Source organism: Callospermophilus lateralis, chromosome 12 (assembly GCF_048772815.1).
Source record: "Callospermophilus lateralis isolate mCalLat2 chromosome 12, mCalLat2.hap1, whole genome shotgun sequence".
In the NCBI taxonomy this organism is placed as follows: domain Eukaryota; kingdom Metazoa; phylum Chordata; class Mammalia; order Rodentia; family Sciuridae; genus Callospermophilus; species Callospermophilus lateralis.
In genome coordinates, this window is record NC_135316.1 from 85,708,498 (window position 1) to 85,730,671 (window position 22,174).

General features: G+C 43.0%; 1 protein-coding gene across 1 annotated transcript in view; it reads right to left on the minus strand.

The window, feature by feature from the left end:
- Nucleotides 1-1,811: 1,811 nt before the first annotated feature.
- The window catches only part of Tex26 (testis expressed 26), a 34,907-nt gene continuing 14,544 nt past the window's right edge, over nt 1,812-22,174 (minus strand). Inside the window, exons 4-7 of the mRNA XM_076872256.1 lie at nt 20,492-20,648; nt 10,374-10,550; nt 7,824-7,985; nt 1,812-1,930 (exon numbers count right to left, since the gene is read on the minus strand). Of these exons, the coding sequence (XP_076728371.1) occupies nt 1,812-1,930; nt 7,824-7,985; nt 10,374-10,550; nt 20,492-20,648 (615 nt within the window). The remainder of the gene's footprint in view (nt 1,931-7,823; nt 7,986-10,373; nt 10,551-20,491; nt 20,649-22,174) is intronic.

Sequence of the window (22,174 nt, forward strand, 5' to 3'; positions counted from 1 at the left end):
AAAATTGTCCTCTGTATGTGTAACAAGAATTGTAATGCATTCTGCTATCATGTATTTAAAAACTAAAATCAATTTTTAAAAAAACACTGAAATGCTACAATGGAAAGAGAAAAATCATAAACTTTTTGGGAAAAAGAAAACAGGCCACTTATAGCAGTAATACAATAAAACTTACAAATCATATTTTCAACCAGAAGAAAATTAACACAGTGACTGAGAACACTGAGAAAATAAGAAAAAGTCCTGCTCATTCTATAGCTAACCAAGACATCATGTAGAGAAAAAGAACATGTTTGACAAGTAGGTTTAAGAGTATTGCCCACCTTGTAACCCATCAGAGGAGGTACATAGAAAACATTCTAACCAAGGAGAGTGAATCAGAATATGGAGCTCGACACAGAAAAACTGGGGAAGCAGAAAACCATGACAGTAACGAATAACTAGACAACATGGGTAATGTGGCTAAAATCTATCATAGGTTTTAAGCAGAAAAATAACTCTTTAATAAAACAAAATTCCACACTCTCTCAGCGTGCAAAACTATGTATGCCTGTGCACGGGTGTGCATGTGTGTTTGTGCACATGCGCACGTGTGCGTGTGTGAGCATTTACATGCAGACGATGGAGTGGGAGGACAAAATTAAATGGGAAAACAAAACTTCTCTTCTCGGTAAGCAAGGGTGGGAGGAGCGGGGAAGTAAAAGGCACTGGTAACATAGGGATTATGTGATTTTTATATATTGGTGGAAGAATCCAAATTTAATAATGACTATATGTGTTAAAGACTATAAGTATAAAGAAAAATAATATATTTTAAAAATTCACACTAGAGGGGGAAAAATGAAATTAGGAAAAATAAAACATGAGAACAAAGAATAAGGAACAAAAAATAGTATAAAAAACATAAAACCCAGTACGTAAAACATCACAATCACTGTGTACTAACTTCGTCAAAAGAATGATTTTCATATCAATTATGATACAAAACTTAGGCTTAAAATATTGCTATAAATACACTGAAGCAAAGTTACAAAGAAAGACTGGAAAGTAAAGGGGGTTCAAGAGGTACTAAGCAAATGCAAAGGTTAAAAAAAAACAGTATGAATGGCAACATTTTAATATCAGGTAAAATGCAATTCAAACCCAAAAACATTAACCAGGTTAAAGAAGACAGGGAAAAACTTAATCAGCAAAGAAGCCCTGTGTAAGACATAAACCTCAATAGAATAAACAATGTAGCTGTAATACATATAAAATAAAAATCCCAGAAATACAAGGAGAAATTGACAAAATTATTTATTGTGGAAAGTTTCTAATATTAATATTTTTCTTTCAAAATTTGACAGTTCAAGTATACAATTAAGGCAAAGATATAAAATATTTGAAAGGTACAACAAATTAAGATTTTCCCTTATATTCATGTAACACAAAAATTAATCATATATTGGATGAATGGCATTGAAGAAAACTTTGATAAACTTCCCAAAGCAGAAGCATTTATTTTACTCCATTCAAAAAATAAATCAACAATCAGAATATTTTTTTAAATCTTCTAGTTATTGGGAAGTTAATAAATCTGTTCCACACAAATCGTGGTTCAAAGAGGAAATCAAAATTGAAAACAAAAAATTAAGATCCAAAGGGAAAAGACAAGACATTATATCAAAATCTATCAGATACAGCTAAAGCTATGTGCAGAGGGAAATTTGAAGCCTTAAATGACTTTATTATTAAAAAACAAAACAAATCCACAGGCTCAGAACCATCACAATGCATTTGGAGTCATATGTATCCATTTTTTGCTGATTTTTCTAGGTAGGCCCCATCGCTTCCACTGATTTTCTGGTGTTCTTCACTGAGCAATTTCCCTCTTTCATTTCTTTCTTGATGCCACAGTGAGAATGGATAAAGTGATCAAGAATTTCTCTGTCTGAAAAATCACAAAGAAGAAAATCCGGATGAAAATTTCATGCAAGTATTTAAATGCTAAATAGAAAAATTCTAGGAAGGAGGCGAATATCTGATAATAGTAGTAGATTTGCAAATTTGATGGCAAATCAAAAGAATCAAAGGATAATTATTGTTTAATACCTAAAGAAGTACAGATGCATAATCGTTAAGAAGAGTAAATTTAATATTCAAGGTATTGGGAGGTTTATTGGGAAGATTTTAGAACGGAACAGAGGTAAGTCTCAGTGCTGTGCTGGCCAGTGTTAACAAGCCACTAACCTCTCCCCTTCTCCATTCCCTCATCTTGGAACACAGCCCACAGCACGTACCTTACCCTCCCGTAGGGATGGATTAAGGATGTGTGTGAGGCACCTAGATGATGCCTGGCCCATCAAAGACATCTAAGAGCCCTACCCTTTATCCTGGCTGGACGGTAATAAACAATGGTGATAAACAATTGAGACTTACACCTAGACTTTCACAGGAGCTAGCCTGTTTCTCTATCCACCAAAGCTGGTGTGTTTTGTTATTCTTGAGAGATGACTGTTGAACCCTGGGAATGTCCTTCAGCTCCCTGACTCCCACTTCCTCATCTATGAAATGGAGGAGAGTCTTGTATGGTTCTGAACATCTGTGATTCCCTAATTTTAATTTCATGTCTTGTCAGCAATACAGAGTGGAGCTGTGAAATTTGGTTCACTTCTAGAAATTGTCATGTGTGCAGCCAAAGCCAAAAAGAAGAAGAGTGCAAGTGATAACGTGTGAAGCTCAATGTTTACATCATCCTGCTCAAGGTCACAAAAGCCAGCGGGAGTCCCTAGATCCCTAAGGACTAGGGACTGTGTGTGTGTGTGTGTGTGTGTGTGTGTGTGTGCGTGCGTGCATGCAGGTGCACGCACACATATGCATGTGTTTTCTCTCCAACAATATTTGCATTTATTTCTCTTTGCAGTCTCATGTTTAATTTTGAACAGCTTCTACCCTTCCCCATACTTTTTTGATGCCAGGACTTTTCCATTGAGGTTCCCTTTCTATAAAAAGTAATGCACTGATCTTCCATGTACAGTTGGATCAACTGATACTTACACACTTATATGCCACACCCACATGAAAATGTCAACTATCCCACCATCCCAGAAGATCCTCTCTGTTTCTTCCCAGTCAACAGCTTACACCTCAAGACTGCTGCTGTTCTGATTTCTTTTAATCAAGACAAGATTTGCCTGTTGTAGACCTTCCTTTCCATCAGTGAAATCACATAGGTGGTGTTTTGTGTCTGGCTTCTTTCATTCGGCATGTTTTTATGGCTCATACATTTTGTTGTATACATCAGTAATTTGTTCCTTTTTATTCTCACTATGTTAATATGTCATAATTGATCTATCAATTTTCCTGCTGATGGGGATTTGAGTCTAGTATCCAGTTTGGGGGTACTGAGAATAAAGGGGTTATAAACATTTTCATATGAGTCTTTTTTGTGGACTTGCGCTTTCTTTTCTCTAAGGTAAATATACAGAAGAGGAATTTTTGAGTCATGAAAGAGTCATATGTTCAACACTGCCTGATCTGTTTCCAAAGTGATTATACTATTTGATATTCCCCCAAAGTCTGGGAGTTCTGATTGCTCCATGATTGCTCCATGTCATCCACAACTGCTATCATCAATTCTTTTCAGTTTAAGCACTGTCTCTAGTTTTAAACTTTATAGTAAAGATTTTATTTTAAAATAAGCAAAAGAAAAATTCCCTCTTTCCAATACCAAAGATATGCACACAAGATGAATCAAGTATGGCATGCATTAGTGAAAAGGATGAGATTGTGTAAAATACAATGTCAACTTAAGTTGACAACTACCCCCAAAGACTGCCAATTGTAACTCAAGGGCTACTCATGTTTATTATGTACAGATGCGGGTTTGTGTCTTCATGGTTTTATCAATGCTGTTCCCTTTGCTAGGAAGGGCCTTGCCCCTTCTCATTGTGCATCTAGATTCATCTCTTCTGAGTAGCTTTTCCTCATTCCCTGAACCCCTGTGTGCACTCTCAGGGTTAAGAGTACCCCACATGGGCTTCCCATATAACCAAAGGCAGCCTACAGCCTACAATACTAAAACTACACATCTGTCTCTCACACCAGACAACAAGCTTCCCAATAAGAGGGTTTATTTTTCACTCATCATTTATCTTTATATCAAATGAACATTATAGGTTTTCAATTAATAAAGTTTGTTGAGAGATTAAATAAATGCATTTTGGTAGCACTGGAGTTTAAAGCCAGGGCCTCACACCTGCTCTACCACTGAGCTACATCCTCAGCCCAATAAGTTCTTAATTACTGGAAGTCATCCATGACCCATGCATAAACTGAGTGATGTTGAAACCATTAGGCAGGGAAGCCTGGTATTGGGAACTCCCAGTCAGAATCCACTGGCTTGAGAACGCCCAATCCATGTGGTACCCTGTTCTAGCTCATCATTAAAGTTCTACTTAGCTATGGAGATGGGACTGACCCGTTAGAGCCACACAGACTCCCAGAGATGGAGAGATGGGAATGGCTTGCCAAAATGCCATTCAACCTGTTTACTGAAGGACTCCCACCGTACCAAGAAGCAAGCACGGAACCAAGACTCTTCCCGCTGAAACTTTATCCCTGCCTTCGATGTACTCCCCACTTAAACAAAGAATTGGGGCCTTTTTCATTTATTCAGTCCTAGCTCCCATCAGGACTGGAAGACCCATCAGAGGCTCCCCTTTTTATATCTAATTTCTGGCTTTGTTTTTATTTCTTACTGATTATTTCAGACTTTTTATTTTCCCAGGCAGCTCATACCTCCTGGGTAAGAACCTACCCTGCTGGGGTTGCTGGTCACCTTGTTATAATTAATACTACCAAGAAATACCTTCTTGACAGCCCTAGTCACAGGAGTTTGTGTTGGAAAAAAAGATGGGGAAGGAGTAGTAGCTTAAAAATTTCATAGAAAACCAGACTTCAGAGAAATTTATCTTTAAAAAAAATTTTTTTGGTGGTGCTGGGGATTGAACCCAGGGCCTTGTGCATGTGGGGCAAGCACCAAGTACTCTACCAACTGAGCTATGTCTCCAGCCCCAGATATTTTTTCTTTTAAGTGGGAAAAAATAGGTAGATTACAGAATCTTTACCAATGGATAACAGACACCCAAAGAGAGTAATAAGCTTTTGGGTGGTCTGAATCAGACCTAGGGATTAAAACAATTTGGAAAACAGACTGGTCACTAAACAGATCTAATCCAATCTCTTCAAGTCACAAATGAACTGTGGAGGATTCCTTATCAAAAATGCTTAAGACCAGATGTGTTTCATAATTCTGATTTTAAAAAAATTTAGAATGTATTTGTATAAATACAATGAAATATCTTGGGGATGGGACCCAAGTATAAACATGATATTCACCTGTGCTTCCTATACACCTTATCCACATAGCCCACAGGTAATTTTATACAATATTTTTGGTGCACCTGGGCTTTAAGTGCAGCCCATCCCATGAAGCCAGGTGTGGAGTTTTCCACCTGTGGCATCCACCTCCGTGCTCACAAAGCTTTGGATTTCAGATTTTTGGATGAAGGATGCTCAACTTGTACCAAATGTGGCCACAGAGTTAATGGGAATAGAAGGTTCATTTCCCTTAGCCGCTTTCTCCTCCTCTCTCCTTCCCCAGTATCTTTCATCTTCCTGGAGTCTTCCCTATCTGTCCTCACGTTTCCTTCTCTCCAGACCATTCTCCACCCTGTCTCAGGCCTTTACTGAAGGTGAAGGCTGGTCTTTCCACCCTTTGTCTCTCTCTCAAAATATTCCTGTTCTGGGTTCCTATTCCATCAGGCCTACGACCCATGAAGGGTAATCCAGTAAAATGATTCAAACTGAGCTGATAATAACTGAGCCTGCCACATCTGCCAGGTGTTTTATTCTCTGATTATTCACTCAGTACCATCAAAACAAGAAAAAAAAAAAGCACCTCTGAGATTTTCACCAGCTGAAAAGCATCCATGTCACCCCTGACATTAGAAAATGACAAGAGGTTTGGGGCACGATGCAAAGGAAGCCTCCTACTTGCTAGTGAGTGTCTAACACAACCAGCACGGATGAGTGAGCCATTCTAAAGTGAAGAGAGATGCGAAACCCACAGGAAGCAGCTCCTCCGTCAGCCCACATCAGCGCAAAATAGCTGAAGGCTGGGCCATGAGCTTTCAGGTACCTGGCCCCGGTGCTGCCTAAGGCAACCCAGGCACCTTGAAGGATGAAGATGCAGGCTGAGCAGAGGTTCCACCCTTAGGGGACATCACCAAAGCTCAGGCTGCAGACGACACAGAGAGGAGACCAAGGTGCCCAGCAGCCACTATGGCTCCCCAGGGGCAGAAGTGGTGGTTGTGATTCTATGGTCAGTCCCTGGGCAGAAGGAAGCATCTGCTTAGGGAAAGACAGAAACAGTGCTGCTGTAGGTTCCCACAGATGTGCCTCCTGGGAGTGGAATGAGCTCTTTGTAAAGTACAGAGGATGGTTTTACATGTCTGCCACAAAGCTGAGCAAAGAGTGAGAAAGCAGCTTGGCCTTGCGCTGAGCTTCCTCTCTGCTTTCAGGATGAGACCAGAAGACCTCCAGGAATCTCCTGTTTTCCTTCTGATGTGACAAACTGGCCCAGAGACATCTGTTAAGAGGCATCAGGATCCCACCTGAAAATATCCACTTCTGCCTCAGTATGAGGCAAAACATCTGCTTTTCGGGTTTCCCTGAAACCTACCATTCAAGCACTTTTAAGGGTAGAAAAATACTTGCTTTTTCTCTCCAACCTAGACACACGCATGTGCGCACACACACATGCATGCACACATGCACATACCCCTCCCTTTCAATCTTGTTTGGAGCAGGAAAATCCAGAAACAAAGGGTGGGTTTCAATGAAAATTTCAGAAGAATCATGTGTCTGTCTGGGGACAACTGGGAACCCAAGAGAAGCAGGTGGACGACAGAGCAGCTGGAGGGCTGCAGAGGAGCTGGGGGAAGTCCTGACCTTAGGCCTTGTCACGGGGCACGAAGGAGCTGATGACCCCACATGCCCTTGAGCACAAATGTGGGTGCAGGAGATGATCCTTTGGGTGCAGGGGAAAACAGCAGAACCTCTATTTATATTTGTTTTTGACTTCCTCAACACTAAGTTTTCTAATGGACCTGACACACTAGTTCATGTAATATATATATATATATATGTCCGTCTTGGGGCATGTATTTAAATGGGGCCTGTGACCCCTCGAAGAGGGAGCTATGGGAAGAGCTCTGCTTCCTCACACTCCTTCAGTCCCCAAGTTCATATTTTATACACACTCACTCGGACAACCAGTTACCCCTGCGATGTTCCCAAATCCATCCCCCCGCACCCCCCGCTCAGCCCGGGGATGGGTAAGTGTTATGAAGAGGAGGAACGACGCCATCCTGAAAATGGAACGGCTGTCTTTGGCAAGTGTGAAAAATGGAGGTTCTCAGGTACTGTCAACAGCTGTCACAAAAATGTGCCACCAAATAGGAAATAGTGGGGGGGATAAACAAAACATGAGATAATACAGTCATCCACTAGAGAAATCAATTAGCTGGAAGAAAAAGAGAAGCCATCCTGGAATAATTCAACTGCAGGCAAAATGCGTAAAGCTCTACCCTCCTTTTTAATAAGTGGGAATGAAGTGGGCCTCTCTTAGGGAAAAAGTTTTCAATGAGGTTCACGCAACACTTGGGGATTTTTTTAAAGCAATTTTTTTTGTGGCTAGAAATGGGGACAATTGCTATTTTAGTATAAAGCAATGTGCTACGATCTGTAAATGAAATGGGAAACTTTAGACTCCATCTTACCTTTGTGAGAAACAGTTTTAAGGTAATTACTGATTTGGCAGGGCGTGATGGAGTTTAAGATCATTAAGAAGTCCAGGTGGTCCTTCCCGTAGTCGCTTTGGTAAGTGGTCTGCTTCTTTGTACGTTCTTGGGTCCTCATGTAGCTGTGTAGCACCGAAGGGACTACAGAAACACAAGGGAAGGACCGACACAGCGGCTGTCACCCAAGCAGAGAACTCTTGTCCCGCTTGTTAGAACCTGCCCCTGTCAACCCTGACCGCAGTTGGAGGTCACTGTGCATACTTCATGACGCTGGAAACTAAGGCACTGTGTGAGTCTGATTCCTCCAATAACTGGGAACTGCACAAAGCTGCTGAGACTTCCAGACTGTTGCCATTAGAAGAGGGAGGGATGGGGCACAAGAAGTTGTTCTGACGTGAGTTCATATGCAGGTCAGTGTGTTGGGATGGCAGTGGGCACCATCAGGTTAATAAACAACCACCTTCCTAGAAACACCTTTGTCTTTCAGGACATGTCCTGTGCAAACTTGGGTTGGTGCACTAAGAGACCTCCTTCCGGTGGCCTGGGAATCAGTCTTGGGATGAGCAGTTTGGAAGAACATTGATATTTACAGCCAGCCCTCACTGTCCTGTACATTCAGACTAAGAGAGGTAATGTTAGACCACGACGCAAGAAAAGACCACTGACTCCAATTAAAATCAAATTAAAGCAAGCTTATTATTTCGACCGGCCGGGCTGCCTTGCCCATCAAAATTGTGGGAGCCAAAGACAGCGGCGAGGCTTCTTTGCAGCCCAGTTTTATAGCCCAAAAAGTTATACAAAGGGGGGTTACAGATAACAAAACTCTGAGGAGCATAACACAAGTTTACATTTTTGCTAGCCCCAACATCAGAATTTATGGAGGTCTTAGAGACTCAGAGAGGGTCGTTGTCTGGCCAGGGAAGGCCAATATTTATGAGGTGTCACTAAAGTTTCAGAGAGGGCTGCTCTCTGGTCAGAGAGCCAGGCATGGGTGAGTTCAAGGCACGGACAGGCATTCCAAGCAGGTTCAGAATTTGCAGTAATTTATAGTAAAGCCAAAATTATCTTTTCATGGCTTTGTGGCGAGATTGCTCCCAATTTTAAGAAAAGATCAGGTTGGGTCTATCAGTAAGAGGTGCGGGCAACCCCAAGGCACTTACATTTGATAATGAATATTGTTATTCTAAGGTGCATTCTGATATTTATGGAGCTAACATGTTTTTAAAATGAAGACGTGACACAAAAATCCAATTTCTACAACTTTCTCAAGTTTTTGGTAAACCTTGGAAACACTTTCAATACTGTTTCCAGTCTATTAAAGGGGCCATTGGCCAAATGGAAGGACCAAACTATTGAGGGTTGATGCTCCTCTCTGAGATGAGTGTCTGTAGGGTCTGGAAATGCTTTAACCGGAAAAGAAGAAGACTAAGAAGTTCTACGATGACCTTTTTATAGAATAATAAATTTCTGCTACTAGTTAACTTCCAAGAAAAGAAGCAGAATCAATGACTAGAAGTTTAGCGGGAATATTCCAGCCATAGGAAGAGTGCAAGGCTTGGAACATGGAGCACTACCCTGAAAGGGGGGGGAGGGGCGCATCAACCCTCAGCAAGGATGGGGTGCCCTGAGGCTCTGGACGAGGTGACTTCTGTACTACCCTTTAGCCCCAGGATGCTAGGCTTCCATTCTGCAATTCTTCTGTCTCAGGGACTATCTGGTCCCAATTCTTCTTCAGAAGACACCAAGTTTTCTTCTTAACCAATACCTCGGAGGGGACTTGGTCATGGAACTTTTAAACACTTTCGGGATTGCCCAAGAACACTCAAGCAGATGAGTGCCAAATCTGAAGACGCTGGAGGGAGGGAGGGTGCCCTCTGAACCCAGCAAGGTTCGGACTGCCCGCCAGGATCACAGCCATTCCCTGTGACCATTATCAAATTTGACTGCAGAGGCTGCTACATCAAGGAGTCTTGGAACAAAGGGATAGTGAAACTGGGCTACAAAAACGGCAACTGCCCATTTCTAAAAATCGTTGTGCATGCTGTTTCTCAGGATGCAGGCGCAGACCTCGAGAGCCAAGAGGAACCCAAAGTCTGCTACCAGTGAAACCTGAAGAAAGAGAACCCAGCCTCATCGACGGCAATTAGAACCCAGGGGCTCCGACGGCAGGTGCAGGATGGATCAGAATAAAGGAGAGACAGGAAGCGGCCCAATCACAAAACATCCACAAGTTACACCTGGCCTGGTGTGCAGGGTGCAGACTGCTCCACAAAGACTCGTTGGCGTTACACCCAGGCAGCCCTCTTACTCCTCACCCTGGGTCACTTCAATTCCTTTGCCAAGGGCCATCAGGGAGACAGATCTGAGTAGGCCTCCTCCCACCCCCTTGTTGACTGATCTACAATAAATTTCTCTCTTTGTGCAAAAACCTGTGCCATGGTACCGGCTTCCGTGTGTGCCAGGGAGCAAGCCCTTTCGTGGTATCTACAGAATCTCTGGAGTCATTTTTAAAACCAAAGGTGTACTTACCTAGACCTTTGGAAGCAGCTGACAGGTTTGAGTAGCATCCATATCGGAAGCTAAAATCCTGCGACTCAGGAATTTTAGCTGGAATTTGGTAATTCCGTCGAAATTCAGTGTCTGGGGGCCGGGGAAGGTACTTTTTCCAGTCCAAACACACCGGAGAACTGTTCTTAATCTCCTGAGCTGGGGTGGAATGGAAACGGAAGGAATAAAATTAAAAAAAAAAAAATAACACTCCTAGTAACCTGTTTCTGAGTAGCATTTCTTTCCATTTTGCTTCTGGCAATAGCTTCCAATTTGCCAGACAGACCCCTCCCCCCCCCCCCCCCACACACACACACACACACGCCTCTTGTATTTAGAAAAATGGTCAGTGTGCTTTTTATGAAAACTTAAAATTATTTTCTGCTTTCTCAAAAGGTAGGGTATGCTCCCTAATGAATATATCTGTCTGCCCCCCCCTTAGGCGTTGATTATCCCCCTGCCAGTCTCTGTAGCAGGGGTGAGGGGCAGAGAGGGAGAAGGGACAAAGATTTTGGATATGACTCATGTTGCCATTTGAAACACAGGATGCCCAGTTTAATTTGAATTTCAGACAAAAAAATGAAGACTTTTTTCATATAAGTATGTGTAATTACTCATACTTATATGAAAAAAGTATTCATTATTCATAATCAACTGGGCAGCTTATATTTTTATTTGCTTAACCTAACAACCCCAGATGGGGTGGTATGTGTCATCCTCATCACCTGGAAAAGAACCATTGAAAGCTTATCTGGTATAGGGCTAGGGGACATCATTGTTATTAGTGATAATAACATTATTTGTTTGAAATAATAATCTACTAAAAACATTCATTAAATATACCATCATTAAATGAAGCACTGATTAAACATGAGTTTCACAAACATGACAGAGGAGCCACAAGCCAACTCATAACTAAATGTTCACCCTTCATTTTTGCTGGCAAAGCCTTAGTTTGGGGGCATATTATAAAGCATCATCTTTATTCAGAAAGATAAAGATGTTAAAAAGATGGGTTTCATGAGCAATGTCTAAACAGTGGAAATGCTTGACACTAAACTTAATTCTCTTGAAAACTAATTTTCAATAGGTCTTTTCCAAATAAAATTCTAATGAACACTGCATGTCAAAGGATTCATACAATGGCATCTACTGGTCTACACTGTGTATCAAAGGATACATTATTGCATCTACCCGCACATGACAACATTTAAAATACTGATTTTTTTTTTAAAAAAAGCTCTCTGTCTAGACCAGCAAAGGTGAAGTTCATTGCACCAAGCTGCCTCTAACTTTGGATGACCCAGGAGAAAAAAGATGCAGGTGCTCAATGGCCTCAAAATGACCTCAGAAACTGCCCATGGAGATACTTTGGAAAACCATCTGGTATTCTTCCCAGTAACTTGCATCTCTAACTTGTTTTTTGCCATTTACTAATAGCTTTATAGGAGAAAAACACATTTATGTTGAAATACATCATGCCTGTCTCTCTCCCTGTCCCCCAGAGCAACCATTCAATAGCAAATGTTTTCATTCCCCAGATGTGTTGTGTGCCAAGGTGATTAATAATGAAGTCATTGTTCTACCTTCAGACAACTCCAAACCAGTGTGATTAAAGAGATATCTTCAGGACAAACAGATATGGGACTCGATAAGTCTTGCAACCACAACAGGAGGAACTGTGGAGATGTCGGAATCTCCTGGGAAGGGTCTCTAGAACAGATCTCTGCGGATCCTCATCTCAGACACTGAGCAGCTCCAGAGTGGGAGTGCCAGGCTCTTCACTGTGAACAGACTTCCCGTGTTTTTAGGAATCACGGAGTCAGAGCTCTGCACAGGGTGCCGCGGAAGCCCAGAGAAGAGTGAAAGAGGAGGAAGACGAATGGCAGACCCTGGGACGGGCCCTGATAAAGGATCAACATGGGGGCAAAACACACAGTGGCCCCTGGTGTGTGGCTGGCGGAGTGCAGGGCTCCCTGGGCAGGAGGAGGAGTTGAGGGTGACATGGAGAAGTGACTTGGGAGCTGGCTGGGGAGAGTCTTGGAGGTCTTTTTGCATGGACCAGGATGGACCAACACAGAAGTGGGCTCAGTGGAGATGAGGACCTAGAAAAGGCACAACTCGGGACCTACACGTACTTTAAGTTCCTTTGAAGGCAGAGATTAAGTTTTATTCTTCATTTATTCTCTGTACTTATCCCATTAATAGACCTCATTAAATATTTACTAAATTTATGAATGAATGACAAAAACCAACCGGAAACATAATTGCCATGGATTAGCACTTAATGTCTTTTGAACCACACTCTGGCAACTGCCTCTGTGATATATGTGTAAGGTAACTCCCAGTCGACTGTGTAATCTTCCTCCGTAGCCTGGGCTTGGTGTTTCTCAGCTAATACTTTTGTTGTCTTTATAAAAATTTCTTGTTAATGAGCTCCTTCAGGCATTACTAAGAAGGGAGGTTCTTCATACAAAGGGACCAAATGAATGACTGAAGCCCCCCATCCTGGTGCTGAAGTAGAGACAGATGCGGTAACCATGATCCAGAGCTAAGCTGGATGAAGGCCCCTTCCAAGGGGTCATCTGTGCTCCTCAGAGGCTCAGTTCCCTTTGGTTTCTTTCCACTTGATACTGTACCAGTAAATTTCCCCTAAAAAGGAAACTGGCCCATTTAGATCAGGCAGGGCTCTGCAGAAAGGCTCAAGCCAAAAGTAATGTAGAGCAAGGAACATTCAAAACAATTAGGACCACTGGCAGCAATACTCTAAAGCCAAGAGGGATATGGTTCTAGTGTCTATACCAACTGTTCTAACTCCTCAAAGCCAATTCTCCAAGTGTGAATGTGAAAACAAGCATCTTGCTGGGTATGGTGGCATGTGCCTATAATCCCGGTAACTTGGGAGGCTGAGGCAGGCGGATTACAAATTTGAGACCAGCCTGAGAAACTCAGTGAGACCCTGTTTCAATTTTTTTTAAAAAAAATGAAAACAACAGAGATTGTAGCTCAACAGTAAAGCATCCTTGGGTGCAATCCCCAGTACCACCAAACAACAAACAAAAAAAGCACCTTTTGGTATTTCTCATTCATTTGCCTTAATTCAATATTCAATAATGAGGATACCAAGCTAAGACACAGTCCCCGTGCTTCAGAAGCTTAAAGTCTTAGAGAAAATAAGCACACAGAACAGAACTGCAATCCTATGTGATAAGTCCTCCCAAAGAGGTTAGAAAACAACCAGGTGGGACAGCCACTGAGACAAAACTGGAGATGAGAGAAAGCTTCCAGGACAGAAATGATACCTGCCTGCGTGTAGACTCCAGTGGTGGGAGACATGCTGACAGGAGGAAGCGGGACACACTGCACAGGAAGCAACAACGCGTGCAGGCAGGAGGAGGCTGCGCAGAGTGTGGGCAGCAGTGCAGTCTCAAGAGGGTTGTGGGGACAGGCCGGGGGAGGCTGGGGGGGAGGCTGGACAGGGGCAAGGGTATCCATTATTCAGATTAAGGCATTTAGCTGCTGTCTGGAGGGCTATGGGGGAGTTTCTAAAGGGACAAAAAGCCTAGGTGACCTTGGTTTTCAGCTCCAGAAGTTCACTGTGACTGTAGTATGCACAGTGGGTTGGGGGAAGGAACTAGAAAAGGGAATTGGATCAGAGGTCATCCAAGATAGACACCGGTAACTAAGGCAGGACTGTGAGCAGCAAGAGAAACAGATGGATTTGAGAAATTTAGGAGGGAGTCTTGACAGGTCCTGAATATTTACCAGCACTTGGGGGGAATGGTGATTCGCTGAATGGACAACTTTGATGAAAACCCAAAGACATCTTGAAGAATTTTGGCATTTCCAGTGTTTTTCCTGGATCCTTTTAGTTTATCTGCAGGTACACTGGTCTTTTGACCCCATGCCCATCTATAATCTCAAGAAGGGCATTTCCCATATATTCTCTCTGACATTCAACAAATACGTCCTGGGCTTCTTCCATCCACCAGGCCCTGCGCTGAGCCCCGAGTGGGCAACTTACTGCATCAGAGATGAAGGAGTGAAACAAACACAACACAAGACAAGAATCAGGAACAAATGACTTCAAAGTGCAACAGGCCAGATGAAATGAGACGAAGGCCCCTTCAGATAAAGTAAAAGGTGGCCTCATGGGGGAGGTGGTGCTGAAGCTGGGATGGAAAAGCAAAGCCTCAGGAAGAGCTGGGGAAGCCGCACTGGCCAAAGGGGAAGGAAGCTGGCATCTTTCAGAACCTAAAAAAGCCCATGGGGTGGATCCCCAGGAATGGTGGGGATGAAACAAAGGTAAGGAACTAAGCAAGGCCTAACAGGAACCCACGGAAGGAACCGAAACTTGGATTTTATTCAAACTGTGATAGAAAGTCAAGTGAAAAGAAGCAATAGAATAACGGGATCCAGTCTAGATGTTTAAAGATCATCCATCTGCCTTGTGGTGGAGGGACTGGAGGGTCCAACAGGTAACGTAAGATCAGGTGCCAGGGAAAGGAGGCCATGTGTTGGGACCCTCATAGACTTCTCCAAATATAGAGGTGTGGGGGAGAGACCCAAGTGTGGCAGTCCAGGATAGCTGCTATTTAAGGAATCGGGATCTCTAGCAGATACCAAATGGAAAAATGACCAGAAAGTAAGAGACAGGAAATAGGGATGCAGGGAGAAGGTGACAACACAGAAGTTCAAAGAGAAGGTGTTCCAAGAGCGAGCGAGTGGCCAGCAATACTGACTGCTGCTGTCAGGCTGGGAAAGATGCAAATGGGAAGATCCTAATGAAAGGCCATCGAGCACCTTGACAAGAGTAGTTTCAATAACTGGATGGGGACAAAACCCAACCTGCAGGGGGTTGAAAATTCAAAGGGTTAGCAGTATCTCACATTGAACCCAGTGGATTGTCTCCATTGTATTCCTGTATTTAGGACCCTTTCATGCCCAAACGTCATCAGAGTGACTGTCCGGGAGAAATGTTGACACTTGGCCAGATGCTGAAGAACAAACAAGATACAGCAACTGAATGAGCAAAGCAGAGGAAGCGGAAACCCAGGAACTGCAGAAGGAAATAACAGATAAGTGAGCTAACCCACTCTATGGAACTCCAGCAGGCTCAGACTGGGATATGACAGCTGCCGTGGAAGACAGAGTGAGAGGCTCAGGACTGGAAACAGAGGCCTGGCTGGAAGCTTGGATGCAGAGTGGTTCCTTGCTTCACCTTCTTAGCCCATGCAGTCATATGACGATGGCCCCTTCCTACTGTGGTTTGAAAGTCCCCTCTGAACTCACATTGAAATGTAATTGCAACAGTGACAGTATTGAGAGATGGAACCTTTAAGAGGTGATTGGATCACAAAGGCAGAATGGATTAATACGATTATGGGGGATTGGGTTAGTTATTGCAGGAGTGGACTCTTGATAAATTTGGAAGCCACCCTTCCTCTCTTGCTTTCATGTGCTCTTTCATCATGCAATGCCTTCTGCCATGTTATGATGCGTCATCCAGGCCCTCAACAGATGCAGCCCCTAATCTTGGACTTCACAGCCTTCAGAACCACTAGCCCCAAATCTTCTTTGTTTATAATTTACCCAGTCTTGGGTACTCTGTTACAGCAGCAGAAAATGAGTTAAGACATGGTATGGTTTGGATGTGAGGTGTCCCCCAAAAGCTCACATGTGAGACAATGCAAGAAGGTTCAGAGGAGAAATGATTGGGTTTAAGAGTCTTAACGTGATCAGTGAATTAATCTCCTGATAAGAATTAACTGAATGGTAATCAAAGTGGTAGGGTGTGGCTGGAGGAGATGGGAATTGGGGTGTGGTTTTGGGGGTACATATTTGTATCTGGCAGTAGAGACTCTCGCTCTCTGCTCTCTCATCGTCATGTGAGCTGCTTCCTTCTGCCACACACTTCTACCATGATGTTCTGCCTCACCTCGTCCCTGGGGAATGGAGCCGACCTTCTATGGACTCAGACCTCTGAAACCGTGAGCCCTCAAATAAACTTTTCCTCCTCCACAGTTGTTATGATTTGGTCCTATAATCACAGCAGTGAAAAGTGACTAAGACAAGACACTTCTTGTTTTAGTCAGCTTTTGCATGGCTGTGACCAAAATGCCCCAAAAGAACAACTTAGAAGAGAAAATGTTTATTTGTGGCTCACAGTTGCAGAGGTCTCAGTCCACAGATGGCTAACTCCATTGCTCTCAGCCCAAGAGGAGGCAAGGCATCATGGGGGAAGAGCCCAGTGGAGGAAAGCTGCACAGTTCAGGGTGGGGTAGAAAACAGAGAGGAGAAAAGGGGACACAGGGAAGATGCACCTTTGCAGGGCACACCCCCAGTGACCCACCTCCTCCACTCATGCCCCACCTGCCTGCAGGTATCAGCCAGTCCATTCAAACTAGGAGGAACTGATGAGTTACAACTCTCAGGATTCAATCATTTCACTTCAAACATTCCTGTGTTCCCACAGGAGCCTTCGGGTGACACCTCATATCCAAGCCACTTGGATACTTGGACACTTCCTAACTAGAAATTTATCTTCTGAAAAACTGAGCCAAAGAAGCTCTGAGCTTTTTTTTTTTAAAGTTTCCAAGAGAAAAACACAAAAGGATCAGAAATTAAGATAGCATCAGTCTTCTTTATCCTAGATGCTGGAACATATTTGGAAGAATGTGTTCTGAGGGAAAATAATCATCAACCCAGAATTCTATATCCAGCCAAACTATCAAACAGATAGCAAAGTAAAAAAGACTTTCCCAGATTGGCAAAAACATTTCTCCCTTGTACCTGTTCGTAGGAAGTTACTGGAAGACGTGCTTCAGCAAAATAAAAGGAGGAAAGAAAGGGAAAGATGTGGACTCAGGAAACAGGGGATCCATTGCAGGGAAGATACAAAAGAAAATTTCCCGAATGATGGAAAGAAGGTCCTGGGGCCCAGTAGGGTGGCAAACCTATGGAATGACCAGTTGAGTCCAGGAGCTAGGGGCCAACCTGGGCAATACAGCAAGACCCCATGTTAAAAAAAAAAAAAAAAAAAAAACTAAGCAAACAAAAACAAAAACATCTATATCTTTCACATTAAATTCCTTTAAGGGTCAAATTACATATGCTATTTTCAATCCTTGTTGATCACTATTTTTAAGAATTAAAAGTTACTTTTATTAAATAAATGTAGGCATATATTTTAATGGTTAGACTAACTAATCTAGACTCAGCTAGCCTAGATTAGAGGACAATGATGGTGGAGAGAGGGGTGGGGGGCAGATCAGAGGATCTCCAGGAGAACTACTAGAACGGATAGAACATACTGTTTGGAAAAAATCTTGGCAAGTGTATGACAAAGTATTTGGGAAAAAAGTAGTGACAGGCACATAGAAAATAAGGTATGTGGAAACAAAGTCAAATATTAAATGGTAAAAACAAATAAAAAAATAATAATCATGTAATACACACTGGCTCAGTGATAAATGTTACATAATCATATCATATTATGTGATCATGATATGTCCTGTCATTATAATCGTAATTCAAGCAGTAATGATATAATGTAACCAAAAATTCGGAATATAATTCTACTGAAAGGCTGAATGGAGGAGGAGTGAGAAATAGTTATAGTACCAGATCCTCCACTACCTACAGTAGGATCAGTAATAATGCCTAAAATTGGTGACTTAAAAATAGCAGCAGTATTTAAAATTATGGGGAATCACATAAGAAGAAACTGTTACGAGGATTAAAATTGATCACTAATGGCAGGTAAGGGTGTCGGTGGAGAGTGGCAGGTCAGGAACCATTGTGATTTCTTTATATGTCTGAGTAACCACTTAAATATATGCATGTATTTGTTTAATAAAAATAACTTTTAATTCTTAAAAATAGTGATCAACAAGTTAAGAATTGGAAATAGCATATATAATTTAACTCTGAAAGACGCAGATGTTTCTGTTTTTGTTTGCTTTGTTGTTTTAGATGGGGTCTTGCTATATTGCCCAGGCTGGCCCCAAGCTCCTAGACTCAAGCAATCCTGCCACCTCAGCCTCCCGAGTAGGTAGGACAATAGACATGCACCAGTGTGCCCAGCTAGGGATGTGGTTTTGACAAGGGGAGCCAGACTACCAGGGTTCATATCCTAGACTGCACCTGTCACTAGCTGGGTGATCATGGGCAGGTTGCTTCACCCCTCTGAGTCAGACTTCTCATCTTTGATTGGGGGTGATAACTTCAGAGCTTGTTATGAAGATTCAATGTGTTAAATTATGAAAAACGAAGGGGTCAGTGAACATTAGCCGTTTTTGTGAAGAGAATCAGAGAAATGCACAGTTGCCAAACAGAGACGTGAGTCAGGAGAAGCTCTTGTTCTTGTTTGGTATTTTAAACACTGCACTAGAGCCAAGTGAACGCTGGCGGGGAGGACAAGGATGCCACTGAGACGGAAAGGTGGTTTAGGAGGAAAAGCCAGATAACTGGAGCAGAGGAGCTCCTGTTCAGGGAGAGGGGAGGAGCATCCTGAGTTCTCCAGGGCGGACTGAGCTGTTGAGACGGAGCGGGCAGGAATGAAGGTGGAGGCAGAGGACATAGGCATTGTGATCCTCCCTTGACTTCCAGAGTCTCAGGGAGATGGGGGTCCTCCGTGCTCCCCAGTTTATGTTTAAAATCCACATGGCTGCCAAGCTTCCTCAGAGCCATGGGTTCTTACCAAAGAGGCGGGAGAGCGCCAGGCTCCAACCGCCATTTTGTCACAAGGCCTGGAGCAGCCGACCAGAGAGCACTGCATTCTCCACTCCAGGGAAGAGTTTTAAAATACCTATGATCAATTTTCATGAAGTCTCATGAAGCAAATTTCTTGCCTATATAAAAGACCAAAATTGCCCTGTATGGGTATATATTCATTTCTGGAAAATGGGTCTGACTCCACCAAGTTGACTTGAGGCCCCTGAGAAATGGAGCAGTCATGGCATCATCTCCATTTACCCTACAGAAAACCAAGGCAAATGTTATTCCAGCTACAGAATCCTAAGGGCAGAGCCAAGTGGATCATGGGAGAATCTAGATTCTTGCAGGGGAAGATTTGTATAGCAAAAGTCCAATTCCAGAAAGAGGCATGTGTTTTTCTAGGAGGCAGCATGAAGAGAGTGCTAGACTCTACCTCTTACCTACAGAGAAAATGAAATGGGCGTTGCTTGACCCTCTACTGTTTTTATACCTATCTACAAAAGATACCACACCATCCCATCCCATCCTCAGTCAGACAGCTGGCTCCTTTGACTTCCTTATCCCTGTCATCTATCAGTCACTCAACCCTATGGTTCATTCGTTTGTTCTACCAATATTTCTTTTCATGCTTATGATGAATCAGACACTGGAGTGGACACTGGTGGTACACTGCATTAACAGGTAAACCATCCTCCACCATGCTGATGTGGACTGAAGTGTCCATATTATTATCCTGCTGGTGCCACACCTCCATCCCCACTGCACAGCCCTGCTTCAGGCACCACTCTCCCCCGGGGACTGTTTTGACAACCTCTTGGTGGCCTCCTTCCTCTCAGTAGGACCATTTCCTTCATGCTAGAGTCTACATCTGAACTATATCGCCACTCTAATATGAACCTTTTGATCGCTCCTGGGATAAACTCCTGTACATCGCCCTTTCAAACGGAATTCTCTCTGCCTGTGCTGATTTCTTCTCTCATTCCTCCCACTTGCCCTTGATTTCATCTCTACACATGAAGTCCTTTTAGTTCCTCAAATGTTCCTCAATGCCTTCACAGGACAAAAGTGACACTCTCCCCCCGCCCCTTCATCTTTACCTGGCTCATTTCTCTTCATCCTTCAGGTTCAGAAGGGAAGCCTTTCCTGACCTCCACTTCCACCTCCCACGTCACCACCTCATGATGTTTTATGTTGTGCCCATGGCAACCTGCATTTCTTAAAACATGCACCTGTTTGTGCTTGACTGCTTTTGCACATGACATTTCCTGTTTCATGTCTAGACTGTGAGTTCCTCAAGGGAAGGGACCACAACCATGCGGCTAACTACTGCAACTGGTTGACCAGAACATGATCAGGCTCCAGAGGAAAACAAACACGTTTACCTTTGTCTAGATCCACAAAATCTCTCTTGGTGTGGGAAACAAACTGATTTGCTATTGCCTTCTTAATTTCCTCCACAGAAGCAGGAATTTTCCAAGGAACGCAGCCCCTTCTTGTCTCACTTAGTTGCTCTGGAGGTAGAGTCCATTCGATGTAGCCCTATCAATGCAAATACAATTTTCAACAAAACTGATACAGATTCACCTAATGGAATCAAGAATACAAGCATTGGTGTGGACATAGTCTCTGGAATCCTTTATATCCAGTTAGAACTCTCTGGTTGCCTGAGTGCAGGGAGCCTGTTAATGGGATCCATTGGTTTACCTAGCTGTAGCACAGATACTTGTGCATTTCTTTGACTTTTCACACTGATGAAAAAAAAAATGTGATTGCAAGCACCAAAAAAAATTGTGCTTCTAAAGAGAATTCTCCCACAGATAAGACCAAAAAAGGAGAAAACCCATACTATTCTAGTTCTGGCTACCTGTTCCCAAAAGAGCAGAGACAAGTGGCTGCTTTCCCCTTGGTAGTCCCAGAGAGAAACATCCCATAGAGAAACCCTGACTCACTGGCAGAGGCCTAAGCAACACTGTGGGGGTCAGGAGAGGAAAGGCACTGTCTCCTCTTTACCTCCAAAGCAATTCTAGGATTATAAAACTTGAAACCTGCACTCTTTCATGACCTCACTCCCTAGCTCCCTAGGAAAATGGAAGCCGTCAGGAGAGAAGCTCTGCACACCAGCTCCCATCCACCACACCTGCCCTGGCATCTCTGATGAGAGTAGCTGCAGTGCTGCCAACAGGACCCAACCCACCTGGGCAGCTAGATCCAGTTCCCTGTAGTGTACTCCAGCCCAGCACTCCAGGGACCCTCACTTCTAGAAACTTCCGTGTCTTCCTCTCTGCTGGGTGGCTGCCTTTATTTCTTCTACCTTGTAAAGAAACCCTTCTCTTTGCCCAAGTTCCTGGGAATAGTTATATATTCATACTGTTCCAAATTATCTTTTAAATCTCCTTTAATCTTCAGGTTCCCTCTCAATCCCCTTCTTTCTCTTATCATTTATCTACTGAAGAAACCAATTGTAAATATGCCAACATCTATTGAAGCAGCTATTTGATGCATAGAGGTTCCAAGTCTGGATTTTGTTGATTACATACCCACAGTGCCATTTAAAAAGTCTTTAGGATTCAGATTCAGGGTGGATCTCTTGGACCATTCTCTAAGTGGTGTTCAGCAAGATCATGGGAAATGATATTGAAATTATATTGCTATTTCTCTTTAGTAACAGTTGTTGAGGCTCAGTGACCAGATCAGTAGGGTCAACCAATCTGACTTGCCAAAACTCATTGGCTCAAAGTACAAAGGACCATCTATAACACTAGCTCTCATTGGCTGAGAGCACAAAGGACTGTCAGCCACACCAACTCACACCAGCTCTCATTGGCTGAGAGAACACAGAGAGGCAGCCATGCTAGCTCTCAGGGCGAGAGCCTTGGATAGCACTTAGATAAATGAAAATCATATGCCTATTTGTGTGTATATGCATACAAATACAGCATAATGTTGTAATTAACTCTTGTATATTTATTTTAGGATTTTAAGGAAAATACTTAAGACACATATAGATGTGTTAGAGTCTGTAAACAAGTCTGGATGGCGCCTGGCAAAATGCCAGAGGGAGTGGT